The following is a 20,100-nucleotide window of genomic DNA, read 5'->3' as shown; positions in this document are numbered from 1 at the left end:
CCCCACAGTTGTAAGGCTTTGTTAGTACCCAAATAGCTCAACTGATTTAGTTAGTAGAAATTCTTAAAGGGTTTTTGAGGTACAAGACGTAAGCAACTGGTTTTTTATCTCCTCATAGACTATTAGCTCTAACAAAATAGAGTAGAACTTTAGTTTATGCAAAGAGAAACATAAAGTAGACAACGACGGGAGAAAGATCTAAGGATAGGGCTGCAGATGAATTGGATTGAATCGGCTATAGGCATATCCGAATTGAATTGGCTAACATTCGAATCCAAATCGGATCATATCTATTAAATATCTAGCGGGTTTGAATCAAATTCGGATTATAATGGGCTATTAAATAGTATAAATAGATTAGACTAAAAATAATAAAAAATGTTATATATTATTAATAAGATGAGCTAAACATGACTTTAATAATTTGTTTTATGAACAAAATGGATGGAAAATTACTTATATAAAATTTGAATATATAACAATTTAATGAAAATATAAACATTAAGACCAAAAGGTATAATATACTTTTTAAATATATATATATATATATATATATAATCGAATAAGGATAAATTCATATTTGATCCAATTATAAATGGGTCAAATTCGGATCAGGCTTAATCGGATGGAATTAGAATTTGAAATCGAATAATCGGATACCGTTTGCAACCCTATGTATAGGGGTACTCTATGTTCAAATTTTGCATTCATGATTTCCTTTAATTTTTCACAAACATGTTTGGATTTAAGGATATTACAAGGAGGGGTTAGACTATGGAAAACAATCGACGAATAAACTGAAATCACAAACATAGATTGAAAATTTATAAAAAGAAACAAGCTTGGAAGCTAACGTTTAGGTTTAGCTCATGTTTCTTTGGAGAGATGGATTGTGAGGGAGTGAGACCACTCAGACCAGATGCCCCGTTAGCTTTCTATTGGCGAGAAGAGGCCGACGGAAGTCAGAGATGGAGATTCTGATGATCAATTGGGGAAGAAGAGGAGAGGGGTTTTGGATGGTAACATGAATAAGGTTGCGGAGACTGTAGAAAGCTGAAGATCACTTGCAGGTTATAAATAAAGATCAAAGGATGCAGAATTTTATTTCGGAGTTGAGCTTTTACATTAAAGAGTAAAGATGAAGACAAAGAAAAGGCATAAAAATGAGGGGGGTGAGACAACGACAACGATTTTGGACTCAGAGCTCATGATGCTTTTGAAGCAACAACCGACTTGTTTGCTATGAAACCGTTTAATCTCAGAGAACTTGTTCACAGGGTTAGAGAGATGGGATTCTCTGCAGATTCAAAATTTATGTTATCATTTTGAAAATTTGAGGAAGAATGAAGATGAAATAGTCTTTTTAATCTTTCGTTAATGGATACTGTCAGAAAAATTAATGGCACTTTAAATAATTTTTTAAATGTTAGGGTAAGTTTCACATTTGGTAAAATATAGGGGTAATTTAAGTATTTTACCCATAAATATACGGCGAAGGAAATAAGATCCTATCAATTGTGACGGAGCTGAGGTTCAGCCGGCAGCAAAACTCCGCTGCGACTGTTGACGTGTGACGGGTTTTTCTTCAACCGCTCTTTTACAGGATTAAGCGGCGAATAGTGCGTCCTTTCATTTTGGAGAACTGGAGACCGTTTCCTCCTCTCTCTGATAACCACGTCTTCGTCTCCCTTTCTCTATTGCTATCCAATTTTCCCTGATGTATGTTATTAATTTCTATTTATTTATGGATTTTCTTATTTTCTTCTTTCTTCTCTCCGTTATTCTTCTGTTCCTCAACGGTTTTCTCTCTGAACCATCTGAAATCTCCAAACTCTTCCAAATCGAAAACCCAAAAAATTCCTCCAATGGGTTTGTCGAAATAACTTCCTCATTGTCAAAATCCAGCTGGGATTATCCTTCTAATCCTTCCTACATGTATAGTCTTCATTTGAGTTTGAGTTTCTCAGTTGATACATGGAAGCGGAGCAAGAAGCATTAGTTTCTGATTGATGACTTCAAGGGTAATTGCGCTTAGGGGGAGAGAGAGCATATCATTGATGCAAACTTTGGATTATTGGTTCGTTCTAAATGTACATTATTTTCTGCTCTATAGAATTCAATTGTTCCTTTGGCTTAGTTTATTTGCTTGCAGTGCGAATTTCATTTACACCGATATAAATGCATGAGACTACAAATAGGACTTGAGTGTAATTCTGCTTTACTTTTGCTTTATTTGTTTGTGAGAAGTAAATTAAGTGATTCCCACTTAACTTTATATGAAAGAGAATGGAGGTAAGAGGAGTGTTATTTATTTGGGAATGAGGTAGGAAGCAAGATAATGTGGTTCCACTTTATATGAGAGAGAATTGGGGTAGGAGGAATGTGGTGCAAATTCTGTATCAGTTTTTGGGATGCAAAATTTGCACTAACAATGAGTGCAAATGAGACAAAAAATTACAAAATTTATATCAGGTAAGAGTGCAAGTAATAGCTATGAACAAACGGATGCAAAATTTGTATCAGGTTCAATTTTACAATCCAAACAAAGAGCCTTTATATTGATGGTTCTGTTGGCATGGCCTAAAGTAGGATTTTTCTTTATAGTTATAATTACTCATTACTAAATCTATACTATTATATATTGGACACTTGCCTTGGTTTTAGTGCAGTCATAAAAGTTAAATTTGATAACATATTGTTAACTTAATGTTTTTACCTTTATTTGCATACGTGCATAGCACATGCCCTCGCACTGGTGTCAATACAAATAAAGTAATATTGATTTTTTATCTTCTTCAATGGACCGCGTCCATGAATTGTTAATTTTTACAGATATAGATTTGGGTTAAAGTTTATGTTATCACTCTGGCACTTCGTGTTCATCTGACCTGTAAGTTGTACTCAAGGGTTGCTCGGGATTGCCTCCATGGTATCATCAGGGACTTTCAAGCGGCAGAGCTCCTATGAGGTATGAAGTACAAAATACTTATTGATAATTAATCATGTTTCACTTTTTTCCTCTATTGGAAAACTTTTTATTAATTATTGATCATATGAGTGATTGTGGAAATTTTGAGAGGTTAACAACTTGAATTTTAGAAAAAAAAGTGATCTTTTGAAGCCCTAGATGCAGTGATCCATTTGGGTACATTATCAGTTGTGTTTGGTACCTTTGCTGTTGCTACCTGAAGCAGTTTGAGTTGAATACAAATTGGTGAGAGATATGTCTTGTCACATCATATACGTTATTATTTCAGCTAGAAAGATTAGACTCCACCCCTCTTAGTGCAAGAAACATTTCTACAAACAACTTACCACACATGCATTTTTAAGGTATGCATGTTTCAACTATAAACAGCCTCAAATAACAGTAGTGTGCTAATTTGTATTGATCAACCCAAAACATTTCAGGTAGAAACAGCTATTGTACCAAACACAACCATTATGATTTCCACCTTTGTCTCTAATTTCAATTTTTTTTTTGCTTATTAAGCAATGGTTTAACATTGTAATGCAGATGAGAAACATCCACCAGAAAATGCACCATGTGAACTCAAAAAATTGAATCCAATTACAAAAGATAGTGTTTACTTGATTGATGTTCCACCATATGAATGCTTAAGTTAGTGATCCAGCTTCCAAAGGTAGCATTGATTCAACCAGTAACCTGCCATGTAAAGCCAAAAAGATGGATCCAACTTCTAGGACTGGTGCTAGCCTAAACAACAATCCATGTCCATTGCCATGCCCAAAGGCATCTGTAAATTCAGAAACAATAGCAACAACAGGAACAGTAGCAGCAGCAATACCAACAACTGCAAAGACAAATGATGCAAAGAGAAGTAATTCCATCACCAATAATTGCCGAGGGAGCTGTAGTAGCACCCGTAGTGACAGCATAGATAGCTCCACTGCACCCCTCAAACCCCACACTGGTGGTGATGGTCGGTGGGAGGCAATTCAACTTGTCACTGCCAGAGAATCCCCTCTTGGTCTCAACCATTTTCGGCTTCTTAAGCGACTTGGATATGGAGACATTGGAAGTGTCTACCTTGTTGAACTTAAGGGAACCAATGCATTCTTTGCCATGAAAGTGATGGACAAAGCATCACTGGCTAGTAGAAACAAGATACTCCGAGCACAGACAGAAAGGGAGATTCTTGGGCTTCTTGATCACCCCTTCTTGCCCACTCTTTATTCACATTTTGAGACAGACAAGTTCTATTGTTTGGTCATGGAATTCTGCAGTGGGGGTAATCTGCATTCTCTTCGGCAGAAGCAACCAAACAAGTATTTCAGTGAGCAAGCTGCACGGTCAATTTCTTCTCTCTCATCCAGTTATTTTGAATTTCCTATTCTATTTTGTATTTTTCATATGTTTGCCTTTGCATGTGCTTATGAAGATGTTGGCACTTTATGTGGAAGCATTCATGCCTGTACTTATTTATCAAATTTTGAACTTTTGAAATATGATACTGATCTCTGGTGAGCAGAGGTTCCTGTTTGCATTCAGTATCCACAGCTTTACAACATTTCTATGTACAAAAGCAAACCCAATTCGGATATGTTTTCTATTGATCAAGGCACCACCTCATGGAACTTAGGCTCAGTTTGGGAAGAGTGCTACAGTGAAAATACAAGATTTAGAAATGCCATACACAAGGTTTTGTATTGATCATATTTGTATTTGCACTCTTCCCAAATTGAGCCTTTGGTTTTAGGAAGGGTTTGTTTGAGAGAGAGTTGGAAAATTCGGTTAGACGTATTTCCAATTTGAGTAGTGTCTTCATTTCTTCCAATGGTTCAAATGATAGGATTTGGATGCCCAGCTCCTTGGGTGTTTTCTCAGTGTCCTCTTTCATTAAAGACTTTGTTCTTGCTACCAATCTGCCTTTCCTCCCTTAGTTTCCTTGGAAATTCATATGGGTTGGTCCTTCCCCACCAAAAGTCAAGATTTTTTCTTGGGAAGCCTCTCTTAATTGCCTTCAAAGGAAGAGGCAACACTGGTGCTTGTCCCCTCATGTCTTCTTTCTTTCCCTTTCTCTTATAGAATTTAGAATCATTTCTTTTCTTTATTTGGCAAGAGGTGGAATGCCTGACAAATCCATACAAAGAGAATGAAGATGCTTTGGCATTGCATAAGAACAACAATTTTATGGTGTATTTAGGGGGAGAGAAATGCAAGATTGTTTGAATACAAAGAACTTAATGTGGAAATTCTCATTGAGTTAATTGAAAATAAAGTTGCTCATTGGGTATTGGCATGTCAAGATTTCCATGGGATAAGCATGGATAATATTCTTGGAGAGTGGAAGGTAATAGCTAATGTTGCTATATCTAGACCACTTAGAGAAGCTATTTGGCAATCTCTGGATGCAGCGAGTCTCAAATTTAATTTTCAAAGGTGCAATTTAGGTAATCCTAATGAATCTAGTTAGGGGTACAAATGGATCGGATCATGATCCAATCCAATCCGATATCCGATCTTATTTGGTTGAATTTGGATCACCCCCTATTCAAATCTTTGGATCGGATAATAGGATTCAATCAGAAATAGGATCGGATTCGGATCCCTATCCGATCCGATATATATTATATATTTATAAATATAAATATATATAGTACATATATATGTTATTTATTTATTTATAAATATATTTTTATAAATTTGTTATATTATTTATTTTTTTATAAAAAACATGTATGTATGATGAAAATAATTAAAAAATACTTGTATTTTTTGTTTTTACTTTATTTAAATTAGTATATTTTATTGTTCTTTTAATAATTTATTAATTTTTAAAGAAAACAAGTTGGATCGGATCAGATCCGAAGATCCGACTTATCGATAGGATTCAAATTCAAATCGAGTCCTATAAGATCTGATTGGATATTTGGAACTTCGGATCCGAGATTAACAGAGCCAGATCGGGTTCAAATATACACTGATTCGAGTCCGACCTGGCCCGATTCGTTTGCATCCCAAAATCTGGGGTGGGAGGTGTGTTAAGGAACCAAGGTGGAAACATCATGCTAAGCTTCTCAGGTAGTATTGGTTTTTTTAACTCATTGATAGCTAAGAGCTGCTCAAGTCATAGAATGGGAGGGGACATGCTAATTGAAGGTGATTGTAAGGTGCTTATTTACTTGGATAAATTTTGAGAGGACTCTCCTTGGAGATTTCCTCGGTAGAAGTTTGAATTGATTGTTCAAGTGGACTCCCAGGTCTACTAATTCCCTAGATGAGTCTTTGGCCAGAGCAGGTGTATCTAGACAAGTTTGTGACTGGGGTACACTAGGACCTAGGGCTCTTTTGTAACGGGGGTGTTTTTATGAGTATTTTCTTGAATGGTCAGCCATTTGCTGTTTTGTTGTATTGATCCTGATGCCTACTTGTTGAGAGATGAAGGCCAGTTTGCCCATTGAGGAAATTGTTGAGAGAGATGTTGAGATTGGTAAGAAGCTTGGACTGTTTTTTTTTTGGGGGAGGGGAGGGGTTTGCTAGGAAACTCCTTTGAGGAGTTTGAGAGGAGGAGAGAAGAGAGGCTGAAGAAAGTGGTTATTGGGGGAGGGGGAGAAATGTGGAATGAAGAAGACGAAGGCCAGGACTCAGGAGGAAGGTCTCAAGGAGGAGGATTGAGGAGAGGGCTAGTATCCAAGGTTCAAAGTATTGATACGTATTGGCTCGTATCGTCCAATACGTATCGCATTGGAGCCTTCCGGATATGCCCCTACAGGGGGTGTTTCGGGTCAACAAGTGGTTCATGGGGTAGACCGGCCTTAAACCGGCCTCTCTGAACCAAATTCGAAAAAAAAAACAATAAAAAGAGTAACCGATACAGGTCGATACGCCCTACTGGCATATCGCCCTGTATCGGTACTTTGAACCTTGGTGGTATCAGTGTTCGGTTCCAGAAAGGTGGAGGTGCGCTGGAGTCTTTTTAATTGGGGGCAAAAAGGTGTTTTTGTTGTCCTTTGTTTCAGTCTGTTGGCTTTTGGTTGTTGGAGGTCTAGTGTCTTGTTTGTTTTGTGTTTAGTAGGTGAAGGAAACTACTAATATATGCCCTGTTGTTTTACAAACTACTTATATATACCTTTTAAGATGACCCCATATGACACAAGTAGACCCACGATTAAGGAAACATTTAGGGCTGTTTCTAGTTATCATTAAATATTTTTGTAATCCCAAGTTTATCCTTCTACTTTAAAAACACTTTTGATGTTCTTCAAATTTCTCAATCAAAATACAGCCCTCATCTCTCTCTCTCTCTCTCTCTCCACCATTCTTGGTTTATCGCACACAAGTGCATTTGCTTTTCAGAGCATCAAAATTATAGAGAGAAAACTGTAAAGAACATGAAACTTACTCTCTGTCCTGTTGTGGATTGAGGCCAGCAGGGAGATACCCACTGAGAATATCAAGAATCTATTTGCTCTATGATGATTGAAAAAAAGGAAAAAAAAAGCATCATAGATGATGTCTCTGGAACCAAAGCAAGAAAAGGGGAAAAAGCAAAACCACTACAGCTCCTAATTGTATCTGTGAAATTATAATATCCCACATTGCATCTTCTTCTTCTTCTTTTACTTTTGCATGGAACCCTAACCGATAGATTTGATTGAAGGTTAACAAGTTCCAAAGAAAAGGGATCAAAAAAGAAAAAAACACACTCCAGCTCCTAATTGTGTGCATGAAATTATATTATCTCACATTATACCACTTGCAAGGGTAGGGTCTTGTTTTGAAAATTTAATGAACAATGAGAGACACTTTTGTCCTTTTCGTTTTATCTGTTAGACTTAACCTTTCAGAGGTCAACAAAGTACATATAAGTAGTTTTTGAAATTACAGGGTATATTATAAGTAGTTTCCTCAAACCTCAGGGTACATGTAAGTAATTAACCCTAATAAAATATGTTAACTTATATAAAAATATGATACTGATCTCATATTTCTAAAAGCTTTTTTCTTTAGCCCACAATGAAGTTCATATAACTTGGATGCTAGATTTTAGAACTGATTTTGTTTTTGTTCCTTTCTCTATTTTATTAGTCTAATGGAGAACTTATTGATGCACATATTATTACTAGTAAACATGTACATGCATTTGCACGTGACAGTATCTCCAAGACAAAACTATTTACAATACATGGACAGGTTTTGAACAATTATAAGTGGGCAGGTTCTTAACTGTTATAAGTGGACAGTTTTTGAACAGTTATAAGTGGGCAGTTTTTGGAGTGACAGTAAAGATATATATGCCCTTTTTTATGCCCATTTTATGTTACTTAGATAAGGGGTAAAAATGTCTAATAAAAAGTCCAGAAAATGGGGCTATTCGCTCTTTTATTAGTAGTATAGATTGGCTTCTGAAACAATTATCAGTTGGATATTTCAGTGAATGGATTTCCTAGGATGACAAATGTGAAAACATGTTTTTTGATGAATAATAGTAAATGTGAAAACATGTTCAGGTTTGAGAAGAGACATTGCATGCTAGATTGTTGGAAGTTAGGTCTTATCCATCCCTAGATAGTCTGGACCAGTATTGGCTAATAGCATTGTGGCCATATTTATGTGCTTACTAGCAAACTGTTTAGAACTTAGTTAGATTCTCTAATTAAATCACTGTTATCATCATCATTATCTAAGGGTCTAAGCCTTATCCCAACTATATGGGGTTGGCTACGTTGGGTCCTTTTTCACCTTCCCATTCTATTTACTTGCTATACCCATTGTTGAATTATGAGCACTTAATCATTTCTTAGTACAACCTATGTCCTTTTTGGTCTGCCCTTAGCCCTTCTTGTCCCTTGAACTTGTGACATATCTCATTTTGTCACAAGTGTTTTAGGGTGGTCTTATGTGCATGTGAACAAACCATCTAAGTCTACTTTCTCTCATGTTATCACCTATTGGAGATACTCCTAGGTTCCTTCTAATGACTTTATTGACCCTATTTTTTCTAGTTTTTCCACTCACCCATCTCAACACACACATTTCTACCACACTCATTTTCTTGGACATGTTTTTTGTCTGCCTGAAACTCTACTCCATATTTCTAGCCTTACAATTGTTTTATAGAAAATTTCTTTTAATCTAAGTGGTTTTCATGTATCACATAAAAGTTGATATACACCTTTTTATTTTTCCCATCCTGCTCTAATTTTATGGGTAAAATCCTCAATATCTCCCTTGTTATGAATTATTGAACCAAAGTACCAGAAAAGGTCGCATTGAGTTATCTCTTGGTCACCAATCCCAAGTATATCCTTATCCTTATTATTATTATTATTAAATTTACATTGCATATTATCTGTTTTAGTCCTACTTGTTTTAGAACCTCTTGTTTCTAAGGTATTCGTCATAAACTTAACTTTGTATTTAATTCTTAATTAGTTTCATTAATTAAAACAATATTACCAACAAACAACAAGCACCATAGGACCTCCTCATTAATATGTTTAATCAATTCATCTATGATCAGTGCAAATAAATAAGGGCTAAGTGGTTTTCAACCTTGGTGAAGACCCATTGAAACCGTACAATTTGATGTCTCTCTCGTAGATGTTCTAACAGTGGTTGTTCAACCCTTATACAAATCTGGTGTATCTCTCATATGCTTTCTATATATCAATGAACACCATATAAAGATCTCTCTTCTTCTTTATAAACTTTTTTTATCAACCATCTCAAAAGAAATATAGCTTCCATGGTTAGTCTCCCTAGCATAAACCCAAATTGCTTCTTTGATATATATTTTTTTTCATATCAAAACTTTTGCTCAATTATTCTCTCCCAAAATTTCATAGCATGGCTCACAAGTTTAATCCTGTGGTAGTTATTAAAACTGAGTATATCACCTTTGCTATTAGATATATGCATTATGGTGCTCTTTCTCCATTCTTCAGGCATCCTCTTTTCTTTCATTATCTTATTAAATAGTTTGATAAGCCATAATAAGCCTACCTCTACCAAACCTTTCCACACTTCTATTGGAATCCTAATAAGTCCTAATTCCGTTTCCTTTTCATCAAATCAACTCTCCTTTAACTCCAATTACAATGACTCTATTTATAGACTCAAACTTATTAACTGGGATGTCCCTTTACAGACTCCAATTTAGACTAAGAAACTAATTGAAAACAACTTTTAATTGCTTTCAAAATAAGACAAGTCTACAACTAACTCATAAAGACACACTTGAATAAAACAAATAGAATACTGCTGTGGACTGATGTAATTTAAGAAGAGAAACACAGGTTCGAAGAGAAGAAGAGAGAGAGAAAAGAAGAGAGAAAGGAAGGAGAAGAGAGAAAGAAAGGAGGGGTTCGGTTGTATGTATCTGCCGCCCCATTTAATTGTTATTTATAAACATTAATTTCCTTAAGATAGTAGCAGTTATTCTAATACCCCTACTTAAACTCCAACAAAAATAAAAAAGGATAAACATAAACAAGGCCCAACAAACCCAACTATAAAAGGAAATAATAAATAAAACACCTAATAAATAAGTGTGGGGTTGGAACCACACACACTACTAACTATCTCTATAGACACTTTTCCTAATCTCACTAAAAATAAATTTAAAGAACATCAGAAATTACTAAAAATAGTAATAATGAGAATTTCTATAAATAGTAAATTTGAGAGTTACCATAAATCATAATAAAAATCTAAAAAATATAACCATGTTCTTAAGACACCAACAACTAAAGAATAAATAAAAAACAGAAATAGTACCAATATCCTATAACCAAAAATAAATAAATAACAGGTATAGGAATTGAAAAACGAACTTAATTCTCCATGGATTCTTCCCTGCTTCCATATTTGCATGATTGCATCATTCTCCCCTAGTTTGAAAAAACCCTTCCTTGAGTTTTGAAGTGCAAAAGACAAAAAGTAGATTCAAAACTTGAGCATAAGAACTGATGTTGTTGTCATATGCATGAAAGAATATGGTCTTGAAGAGATTTTCTTCAATTCTCAACATTTCAGAAATAGAGATCACCATCTTGATGTGTTGATTGCCTCCTTGTTCTACAATAAAACCTTTAGAGAGACTAACTAGCAGTCCATCATTATATTCTTGATGAAGTTGTTCCTCAAGCAATCAGATAACTTCTTTAGGTGTTTTCTTCAACAACAGATGGCTCCACATCTGGTCCTTCTTTCCCTTCAACTTTTTCTTGTGTCATAATTTCATACCTATGGAGCTTTGATGGTTTACAAATGGCAGATGCCTTATGTAACTCTACTTGTAGATCTTGCAGGTTAACTGGTATCTCATGAAAACCATTGCAGAATTGATTTTTAAGTTCTCTTAATGAGAGTAGGACATATTCCCAACTCATCTTCAAGATTTGCTTTGATACCTCTAGATTTAGCTTTTGTTCTTTTTTCTTGAAGAGTAATAAAGAAATTTTATTAAAAAGAAAAAGGAAAAAAGGTTACAAAATAAGAGGTGGCAAGATGACACCTCGCCAAAACAAAGCATCCAAAGACCAAAAATCACTGCCCTTACCCCAACACTCTTCCTTCAGGTTCATATTGAACGACTCCCAGTTTGTTTCTTGCAAAAGAACTGTCTCCGTTCTGTACCATCTGATAACGCTTTTGACTGCTACTCTTCTTTTTTCTTCAGACCCCTATTATTCCAACTCAATATCCTCAACCTTGACCCCCTCCCTGACCCCTAATACAAGTTAATCTTCAACTCCTTATTAGATCCTCTTCCATCACCTCCTCCTCTCCTCTTTCATCCCAACCTTTGTTCTTTATTAGACTTTCCTCTCTCTTATTCTTTTCTTCCCTCCTAGCCTTCTTGAACTTTTCAAAAGCCCTCCTTGCAAAATCTTCCCTCCCCAGAATAGCAAGCCCAAAGAGTTACTCACTGCCACCTCCTTCTCAACCAAAGTATTGATTTCCAAACCTCCCTTACACACCCCTTCCAATACCCCTTGATCCCCTTCTCTCCCCTTAACTGCGACCTCTTTTACCCCCCTCTGTTTCTTTGAACAGCCATTCCTGTTCTCTTCCTTTCCTCCCTTCTCCCCTTCCATTTCGGTGTCAAGACCTAGGGCACAATGTACCACACCTAGCCATGACTACAGCATCCTCACCAACTATTTGATCGGTAGCCAAATCCCCTGCCACCGACTGAGAAAGATGGGCATGCAGTGGCAATGAACTTGCCTCCCTAACCTGACCCTCTATAGTATTAATCTGTGTAATATCCTCTGGGGTCTTCTTTTGCTCTGCCCCTTCTTGAAAGCCTTCCTCTCTTGGATCCTTTACTGTGTTTTCCACATCATGACTTCGTCTACCCTGTTGAATTTCAAGGAATTTCTTTCCTCCTTCGAATCTGGGAATCACCCAACCTCAATTCTCCTCTTGATGTTTTGAAGACCCTCCCCTTTTTTGTTGAAATGCCCCTTTTTATTGGTCATCTGGAATCTAGATATGCTTCTGATACCAAACTGATGTAGGATGGGGTAGGGCTCCTAATTTAAGATTGTAGTGGGCTTTGTGGGGTGAATGAGGGGCTGTGTATGATTGAATATAAAGAATATGGATGGAAAAGCAAGCAGAATGCTTGCTGTTAGGATAAACAGCAAAGGGATAGATTGCCTAGAAGATGAAATAAGAGAGAGAGGGGAAAAAGGGAGAAATTTCTGGAAACAACCAGAAATCACTAAACCAAAAAATTTATTTCATCAACTCAACTCTCGTTGAACTCTAATTACATTGACTCTATTTATAGACTGAATTTCTAATCCCTTTAAAACTAAGACAAATCTACAAGTAACTCAAGTGCACTTAAATAAGGAATCCGATTCCTAAACAACTCTTTATAGCAATTTCCTAATCCTACTAAACTAACTTGAAAGACATCAAAATTACTAAAATAGTAAACCAGGAGTTTACTAAAAATAATAATTACAAGAATTACTATAAATAGTAAATTCAAGAGTTACCATAAATAGTAATTCTAAAATAGTGATACAAATATAAAAAACATAACCATGTAAGACACCAAAAACTGGAAAGTAAATAAAAAATTGAAACAATACCAATATCCTATTCTCCTAGTAGGGAAAAAAATCTATTTATTTATGTTTGCTCCACTTTTAAATGTTATTGATGTTCATCATTCATTTTGAAATATATGTTTACTATTGTCATATGTAAGATGTTGCAAAATTTAAAATTGTATCTCTTATTTCATTTCTTTCCTTAAACCCAAATCCTCTATGCGCAACATCGCATTTCTTTTCTCCACATGCCCATTTATGTCCTCTCCTATAAAAATTTTCTTTTTATTTAAAATTTCTTGAATTAATCTTTATATGTTTTCAAAAAAACTGTCTTTTAATATTTTCTTCTAAGCCCACTTGAGGTGCACAAGAACTAGTTATGTTAGCGATTTCTTCACCTAAAAAAAGTCAAATTAAACTTAATATTATCTCCAATTCTTTTAATATTTACAATTTTATTTGCTAGATCCTTATCTACTGTTATTGCTACTCCATTTCTATCATTTACTTCTCTTATGCACCATAGTTTGTAGCCATCTATTTCTTGATGTTTCCCTTTCATCATGCAATATTAATCATTCTCTTCTTGATTGTGTCTACTAATCTTACCATATTTTCTAAATATTCCTACATTCCAAGTGGCTAATCGAATTTGTGTTGATTGCACTAACTTCTTTGCTACCCTCATCTAAAAATATGTGGAAACCCTTTCTTATTTTCTAACACAGTTGGGCTTAACTGTGATGCATCGCTTTTGAGGAATGCCCTAGAATACCCCTGCCCATTTAATACCAACTCTGAGATTGAGGTGTAGCACATCACTTTCAGGGAATGCCCTAGTATGAGCACGAAAAAACAATTCAAGATCCATGCCCTAAACAGTTTGTTGAAGGTTTTAATGCCAGCTACCAACCTGATGCCCTAGAAAAATTTTTGGAAGCATTGCATTTCAAATTGTGTGCACATTTTAAACTGTACTAGACTTGGTATTTTGATGACCTTCTAGTTCTCTCTGATTTTCCTTTTTGTTTTGAGGCTGCTCTCTGATTTTCTCTTCTAGATACCATTTATAGACAGCAATCCATTCAGGTTATCAACAATTGAGAAACTCCAAATACTGAAAAAAATGAAAGATAAAAATGAATATGAATATTCCAATAATGAATCAATCTTTTTAAAGAAATCATGTCACTTCTCATATTCAGTTAATACTTATACACTATAAAATTTATGTCAGCTGTCTTGTTTCTCCATAAAACTCAATTAACATTAAGGAGAAATTAGTTGCACTCCAACTTAGCAACTTAAATTTGGCAACACGGCAATTGGATGAAATACGTTGCACTTACTACACATGTATCAGTATTTCAGTTTACTTTAGCAAGCATATTATTGATTTCTTTATATAATCTCTAAAGCATCGTGGTCCCTGGGATGTTACCTGATGATGGTTCAAGCTATCCGGGGTCTTGGAAGGGGTGGACTGGATATGGACTTAATCTTTGGCATTTGTTTTGATAAAGTATCTACTCTTAAGACTCAAACTTGCATTCTCATACTTTCCAGCCTTAATTATAATTAGTGCAAGGTCATTTGTTTTTTTACAGATCTTATATGAAATTAAATTGAATATTTGAACATTTTCCTCGGCTGAAGGCCATATTAATTTTAAAGGATTCTATTAAAGTCTACTCTGTTGCCATCGAAAGGAATTGTTGGAGCTGAACTTAAAATCAGAAGTCTGTTCTTATTTTGACTTGGGAATGGAACAGAAGTATTCTTAGTATATTAGTTATTATTTCCTCATCCATTCGTTATTCCTGAGACAGGTTTTATGCATCAGAAGTATTGCTGGCACTTGAGTATCTGCACATGCTTGGAGTTGTGTACAGAGACCTGAAGCCAGAAAATGTGCTAGTAAGGGAGGAGGGACATATAATGCTCTCTGACTTTGACCTGTCACTGCGTTGCTCTGTCAGCCCAACTCTTGTAAAATCATCATCAGTTGGTGGTATTGGAAACATAGGTGGCATTCTCAGTGATGAGTTTGCAATACCTGGATGTATCCAACCATCATCATTCTTCCCACGCATCCTACCTAAGAAGAGTCGGAAATCTAAATCAGATTTTGGCCTCTTTGCTGGGGGATCCCTCCCAGAACTAATGGCAGAGCCCACGAATGCACGTTCCATGTCATTTGTGGGGACACATGAGTACCTGGCACCTGAGATCATACGCGGTGAGGGCCATGGTAGTGCAGTTGATTGGTGGACATTTGGCATTTTCTTGTATGAGCTGTTGCATGGGACAACCCCATTCAAAGGGGCAGGCAACCGTGCGACACTCTTCAATGTGGTGGACCAGCCACTCCGGTTTCCAGATGTACCAAGTGTGAGCCTTGTGGCACGGGATCTCATCCGTGGCCTCTTGGTGAAGGATCCACAGAAACGAATAGCCTACAAAAGAGGTGCCACAGAGATCAAACAGCACCCATTCTTTGAAGGAGTTAATTGGGCCCTAGTGAGGAGCAGCATGCCACCAATTGTGCCCCCACCCATGGACTTCAGCCAATATGCCAGTAAGGAGACAAACCACATGGATAAGAAGACAATAGGAAGTAGTAATACCAGTGGTGGTGGTGGTGGAAATAAGAACATCTCTGGTGACTCTGCTTCCCTTGATTTTGAATATTTCTAGGATAACTGCAGTTGCATATTAAAGTAGGGTGCTCCAAATTCAGGGATCAAACAGCCACATTAAATGTTCTTGGTTGGAAACTGAAGTTGTAATTACAGTTGTACACATGTTGGAGGGAAAATTTCTTGTACATCTGCAAGGATAAGTATTTCAGATGTATCTGTTTTAACATGTATTTATCAAAAAGAATGTTGATGGTCAGAAAGATTAAATTCTTTTCAGTTTTTTTTTTTTTTTTTGGTGGGGGGGACTAAACATTGCATTTTGAAGGATGCTGCAAGATCCATCCTATATCTTACTGTATTGTCAAGATTGATCTGACTTTGCAATTTCTATAAAATCTGTATTTTTTACACTTAAAAATATTTGCAACAGATTAGATTGATTAAATACTTTTCATTGTTCATATGTTAAATAATTTGCTTTTGATTCTTTCTTCAAATTTATGAAAGGATCGTAAATGATTCCAACGACAATTCAGTTTTCATTTTTTTTTTTTTTGGTAGTACAATTCGGTTTTGAGTGTTAGATTTCAGCTATTCCTAATAACTCTTCTCGTTTTAGCTTGTTTTTATCTTGTAAGTCGACATGGATAAGGATGGACTTAGAGGGAAGGAAGATAGTTACAGGGAATGGTTCGTCTATTTATAGAAGTATGGGAGTAAGAGTACATGCATGAAGCAATAATTCCAGAATATTCCTTAGCTTGAGTGGTATGAGATCAATCCTGTAGATTTCTCCTTTATTTTTTGGAATAGAACACGATTTTGGATTCTCTTAGGAAGTGACACGTGTTAGTATGACACATGGGTATAGCCGAACATGATTTCCCTGATGTATTGATCATGCATCTGACACCTTTGATACAATTCTCAGGGTTAACTTTGGCGTTGGGGCCAAACAGCAGTTTTTGGTTCTGGGCAGTTCATCTATTTATGTCCATGTTTTTGTTTTTAGTCAAAATAAAAATTTACCCATTTTCATGATAATGTAGCATTCTCATAAATTCTCTGTATAGCATAGACTGTTGGCCCCCAACAGCTAAAGTTTTTTCCCAGCTCTCATCGCACTTAGGTACAAGTCCAACAATATTTAACTTGCCTCCAAGACATACGCATGCGGTTGACTTTGTGAGGCAACTTCGTGAAGTTGGAATGTTGTGGGGTCGCGAGGAAGGCGTATTGATAATCCGGTGAAGCAACTTGCGAGGTTAAGTTGTGATGAGGTGGTTTGCAAGGTTCAGTCGATGAGGTCTTACGAGGCAATATTGTGAACTTATTCAAGACTTTGTGAGGCTTGACTCGGTTTTGCTCCCGTGCTATGCTATTATGCCACGAGGCTCTCATTTGTTCTAGGTTTCGTCGCATATGTTACTTCTTTACCCTTTGAATGTCTATTCATTGTCTTACATTAGCCTCCTACTAAGCAATAGAGGAATCTGTTTGTTAAGTAAAAAAAAAGGGAGAAGTATGGATACACACTATGCAGAATTCTGAATTCCAACCCCCCTACTACTAGCCCTCTCCCCCTATAAGCCACATTCTGCCTAGGAATTTGGCATCAATTCATGGTCAGGCTGTATTTGGTTGGAGTGCAATTTTATTTGTAGTGGCTCAATTTGGAAAGAGTACAAATACAAATATATGCAAAATAATACAAAATACAAGGTTTTGCACTCTATAAATTTGTATTTTTACTACTTCCAAACCGAGCTAGTAGTACAAGTGCATAGGAGTATAAGCAAAAAAAAATTGCAAATTCTTGTTTAAATTTGTTTTGGGTTTTACTTTATTCTGTTTCATGTCTTAATTTACTTCATTGTACTGCAATCAAACAAAACTAGGTCAGAATTTACACTCAAATCATTTGCGCTATTATAGTTTTGGATCAGTGCAAATTTATTTACATTGCAACCGAAGTCAATATAATCTTGTTTGTGCATATTTCCTGTATTTCATGTTTCCTCTACTGATATGGTTCATTTTCTTAAGTTCCTATTTTTGGTTTTAGCATCTCTTTTGGTTCGGTTAGAATTTACAGAGAGGTCATTTAATATTTTAAATGCTTACCTGTATTATCTTATTTTAAATATTTCTTACATTTTTTTTTGTTTGGTTGTGCATCAATTTAAACGTTTATTGCTTTTCACCTTAGATTAATATCCATAAAAGCATGTCACATCAACATTTTGTTTCAAGAAATGATGAGCGAAAACGAAAATTGGAGGTTTCCCCAAATGCCCCATGCACAAAAAATCAAGTATTTCAGTTTTTCAATGTTTATTTGATAAATAATGAAACAAAACAGTGGTTTTATATACAATAAACACAAACACCCATGTGGCACTGATGTAGCTAGTTTCATATGCAAACAGCGTTTCAAGAAATATTGTATTGGCACTGTTTTTTGTTCTTTTTTTTTGAATTTATTTAAGGCCGATCTACCCCCTGAACCACTTGTCGACCCATAACACCCCTTATAAGGGCATATCAAGAAAGCCCCGATATAATACATATCATTTCGATATGTATGAAAATTTCGAACCTTGACGCCAACTGAACCAAACATCCCCATCCCCATAGTGCTTAATTGTTGGATGGAGCATGGTCTTGTGGTAATGTAGAAGTGCTAAATCCCCTATATAATTATGCTCCTATATATCCAAGTATCTATGTAATCGGGTAGTAAACTTCCTTATGATTTTATTCCATCCGAATCTATTATAGTTTTTTTTTTTGGATCTTAAGTTAGTTAAAGCGACATTTTATCAATTTTGTATGAAGGTCCTATTTATCCTCTTGTGAACAATTGGCTAGCTGGTTTAATTTTATACTAGCCGATCCTGAAATTAACTGGGCCCCCTTCTTTAGACTCTGCAAATGTCTCTGGAGTTGAAGAACTCAAGACCTAGAGTGTGAAGCAAAAGCAACTTCATTCTAGAGCACTCCATGCTTCTGCTGCAACGGTTGAAAGACCTACAACCTAGCGGAGCACTAGTCCAACTCAACACGAGTTGGCGTAGCTGATACCATGAATCAAATTCTGGGTTTAGAATCCTTTTAGTTCAATCAGTAGGATCGATCAACAATCTCTTCGATCTGGTGGTGCTTAATTAATTTTTCCTTCAACCATACCCATCATGAGTTTATGCCTCCTCTCCTTAGTATCAGTGGAAGCAACCAACTGAGCTCTCTAGAGAAGGTACGTAATTCTCACTATTGAGTTTGTAACGTTAGGCATGGAAGAGATGGCGGAATGAAAGCAGCTGTTGAGAGAGAAGTTGAACTTGCATTGGCTGAGATCTGGGTGGAACCATTGGTGCCGCTTATTGCCGTTGTCTCTTCCTATGTGAAGGATAAATCCTAAGAGTTCTCAGATAATTCTTAGGTCATCGATATCTTATCATATCTAACCTCTGTACAGCTGTTCTTATCTGATATAAACAACCTACTCAAACTCAATCACCTGTAAACCTATATAAGTAATACAATCTTTGCTCATAGTGTGTGCGATTTCTATTAGCCTCTGTTTCAGAATTAGTGTTTTCGTCTTATAGATCATAGACTTTGATAACAAATTTGAAAACAAGAAAAACAGTAGAAAGAATAATAGTGTACGTAGTTCAGTGGTTGGTTCCACCCAGAAGTCCCTCTAGTATTAATAGACTTGGAAATTAGTACGTAGTGCAATTACGTACATTAGGACTCTCTACCAAGAGAGTTAAATACAAACAAGCTAGAATGGGAAATTAACAATGCTAATTAGTGATAGTTACAAAATCCAACTGATGAATAATATCCAATATCTTGACTGACCTGAGGTTATCTCATCTCAACTCAGAACGTGCCCTCAGCCTTCAATTTTGGTTGGTTTAGAGTCTAGATGTACATTCTAGCTAGTAGTGTTTGGGTTGCAAATTGCATATTAATTAAAGTGATGGAAACCTTGCCAAGTTGCAAAGACAAACACATAGTAGTGATTTTTAATTGATGTGTACAAACTACAATGAAAGAAATACATTCATGGGGTGGGGAGAGAAAATCCGATACATAGGGGAGTGGGGACACAACCTGTCGTTCATGTAGCTCTATGTTGGATTCTTAGACAAATTTTGCAAGCTGGACATAACTAGCTAGCTAGCTTTTGAAAAGACCTTGAAAGTTGAAACCAGGGCTTCTCCTCATCTTTTCTAACTTGAACCCTACCAACTCTGAATGATGCATTTCTCATGTTTGTCAAGGCCAGTCTGCTAGACCCAACAGATTTGCCAGCATCGATCAAAATTACAAAATTATACACATTACGATGATCTACATGGTCTCCGTGTCTGTTCAACACAGCATCAAGAAAAATAACTACTTG

General features: G+C 36.0%; 1 protein-coding gene across 4 annotated transcripts; it reads left to right on the top strand.

Annotated features, from left to right (window-relative positions):
- The first annotated feature begins 809 nt into the window (after positions 1–809).
- LOC104610821 (serine/threonine-protein kinase AGC1-7-like) lies at positions 810–16,101 on the top strand. Of its 4 annotated transcripts, none has more exons than XM_010277615.3 (4): positions 810–2,077; positions 2,907–2,968; positions 3,518–4,314; positions 14,871–16,101. In XM_010277615.3, the coding sequence occupies exons 3-4, from the start codon at positions 3,689–3,691 to the stop codon at positions 15,736–15,738; spliced, it is 1,494 nt and encodes a 497-aa protein (XP_010275917.1). In that variant the 5' UTR covers positions 810–2,077; positions 2,907–2,968; positions 3,518–3,688; the 3' UTR covers positions 15,739–16,101. The 4 variants fall into 4 exon arrangements, with proteins under 4 accessions (XP_010275917.1, XP_010275918.1, XP_010275919.1 ...); XM_010277616.3 differs by having other exon boundaries at positions 2,833–2,968; XM_010277617.3 differs by having other exon boundaries at positions 810–2,090.
- Positions 16,102–20,100: the final 3,999 nt, after the last annotated feature.

Source organism: Nelumbo nucifera, chromosome 4 (genome assembly GCF_055504915.1).
Source record: "Nelumbo nucifera cultivar China Antique chromosome 4, China Antique-T2T, whole genome shotgun sequence".
NCBI classification, from domain to species: Eukaryota; Viridiplantae; Streptophyta; class Magnoliopsida; order Proteales; family Nelumbonaceae; genus Nelumbo; species Nelumbo nucifera.
This window is presented reverse-complemented; position numbering and strand designations above follow the sequence as displayed.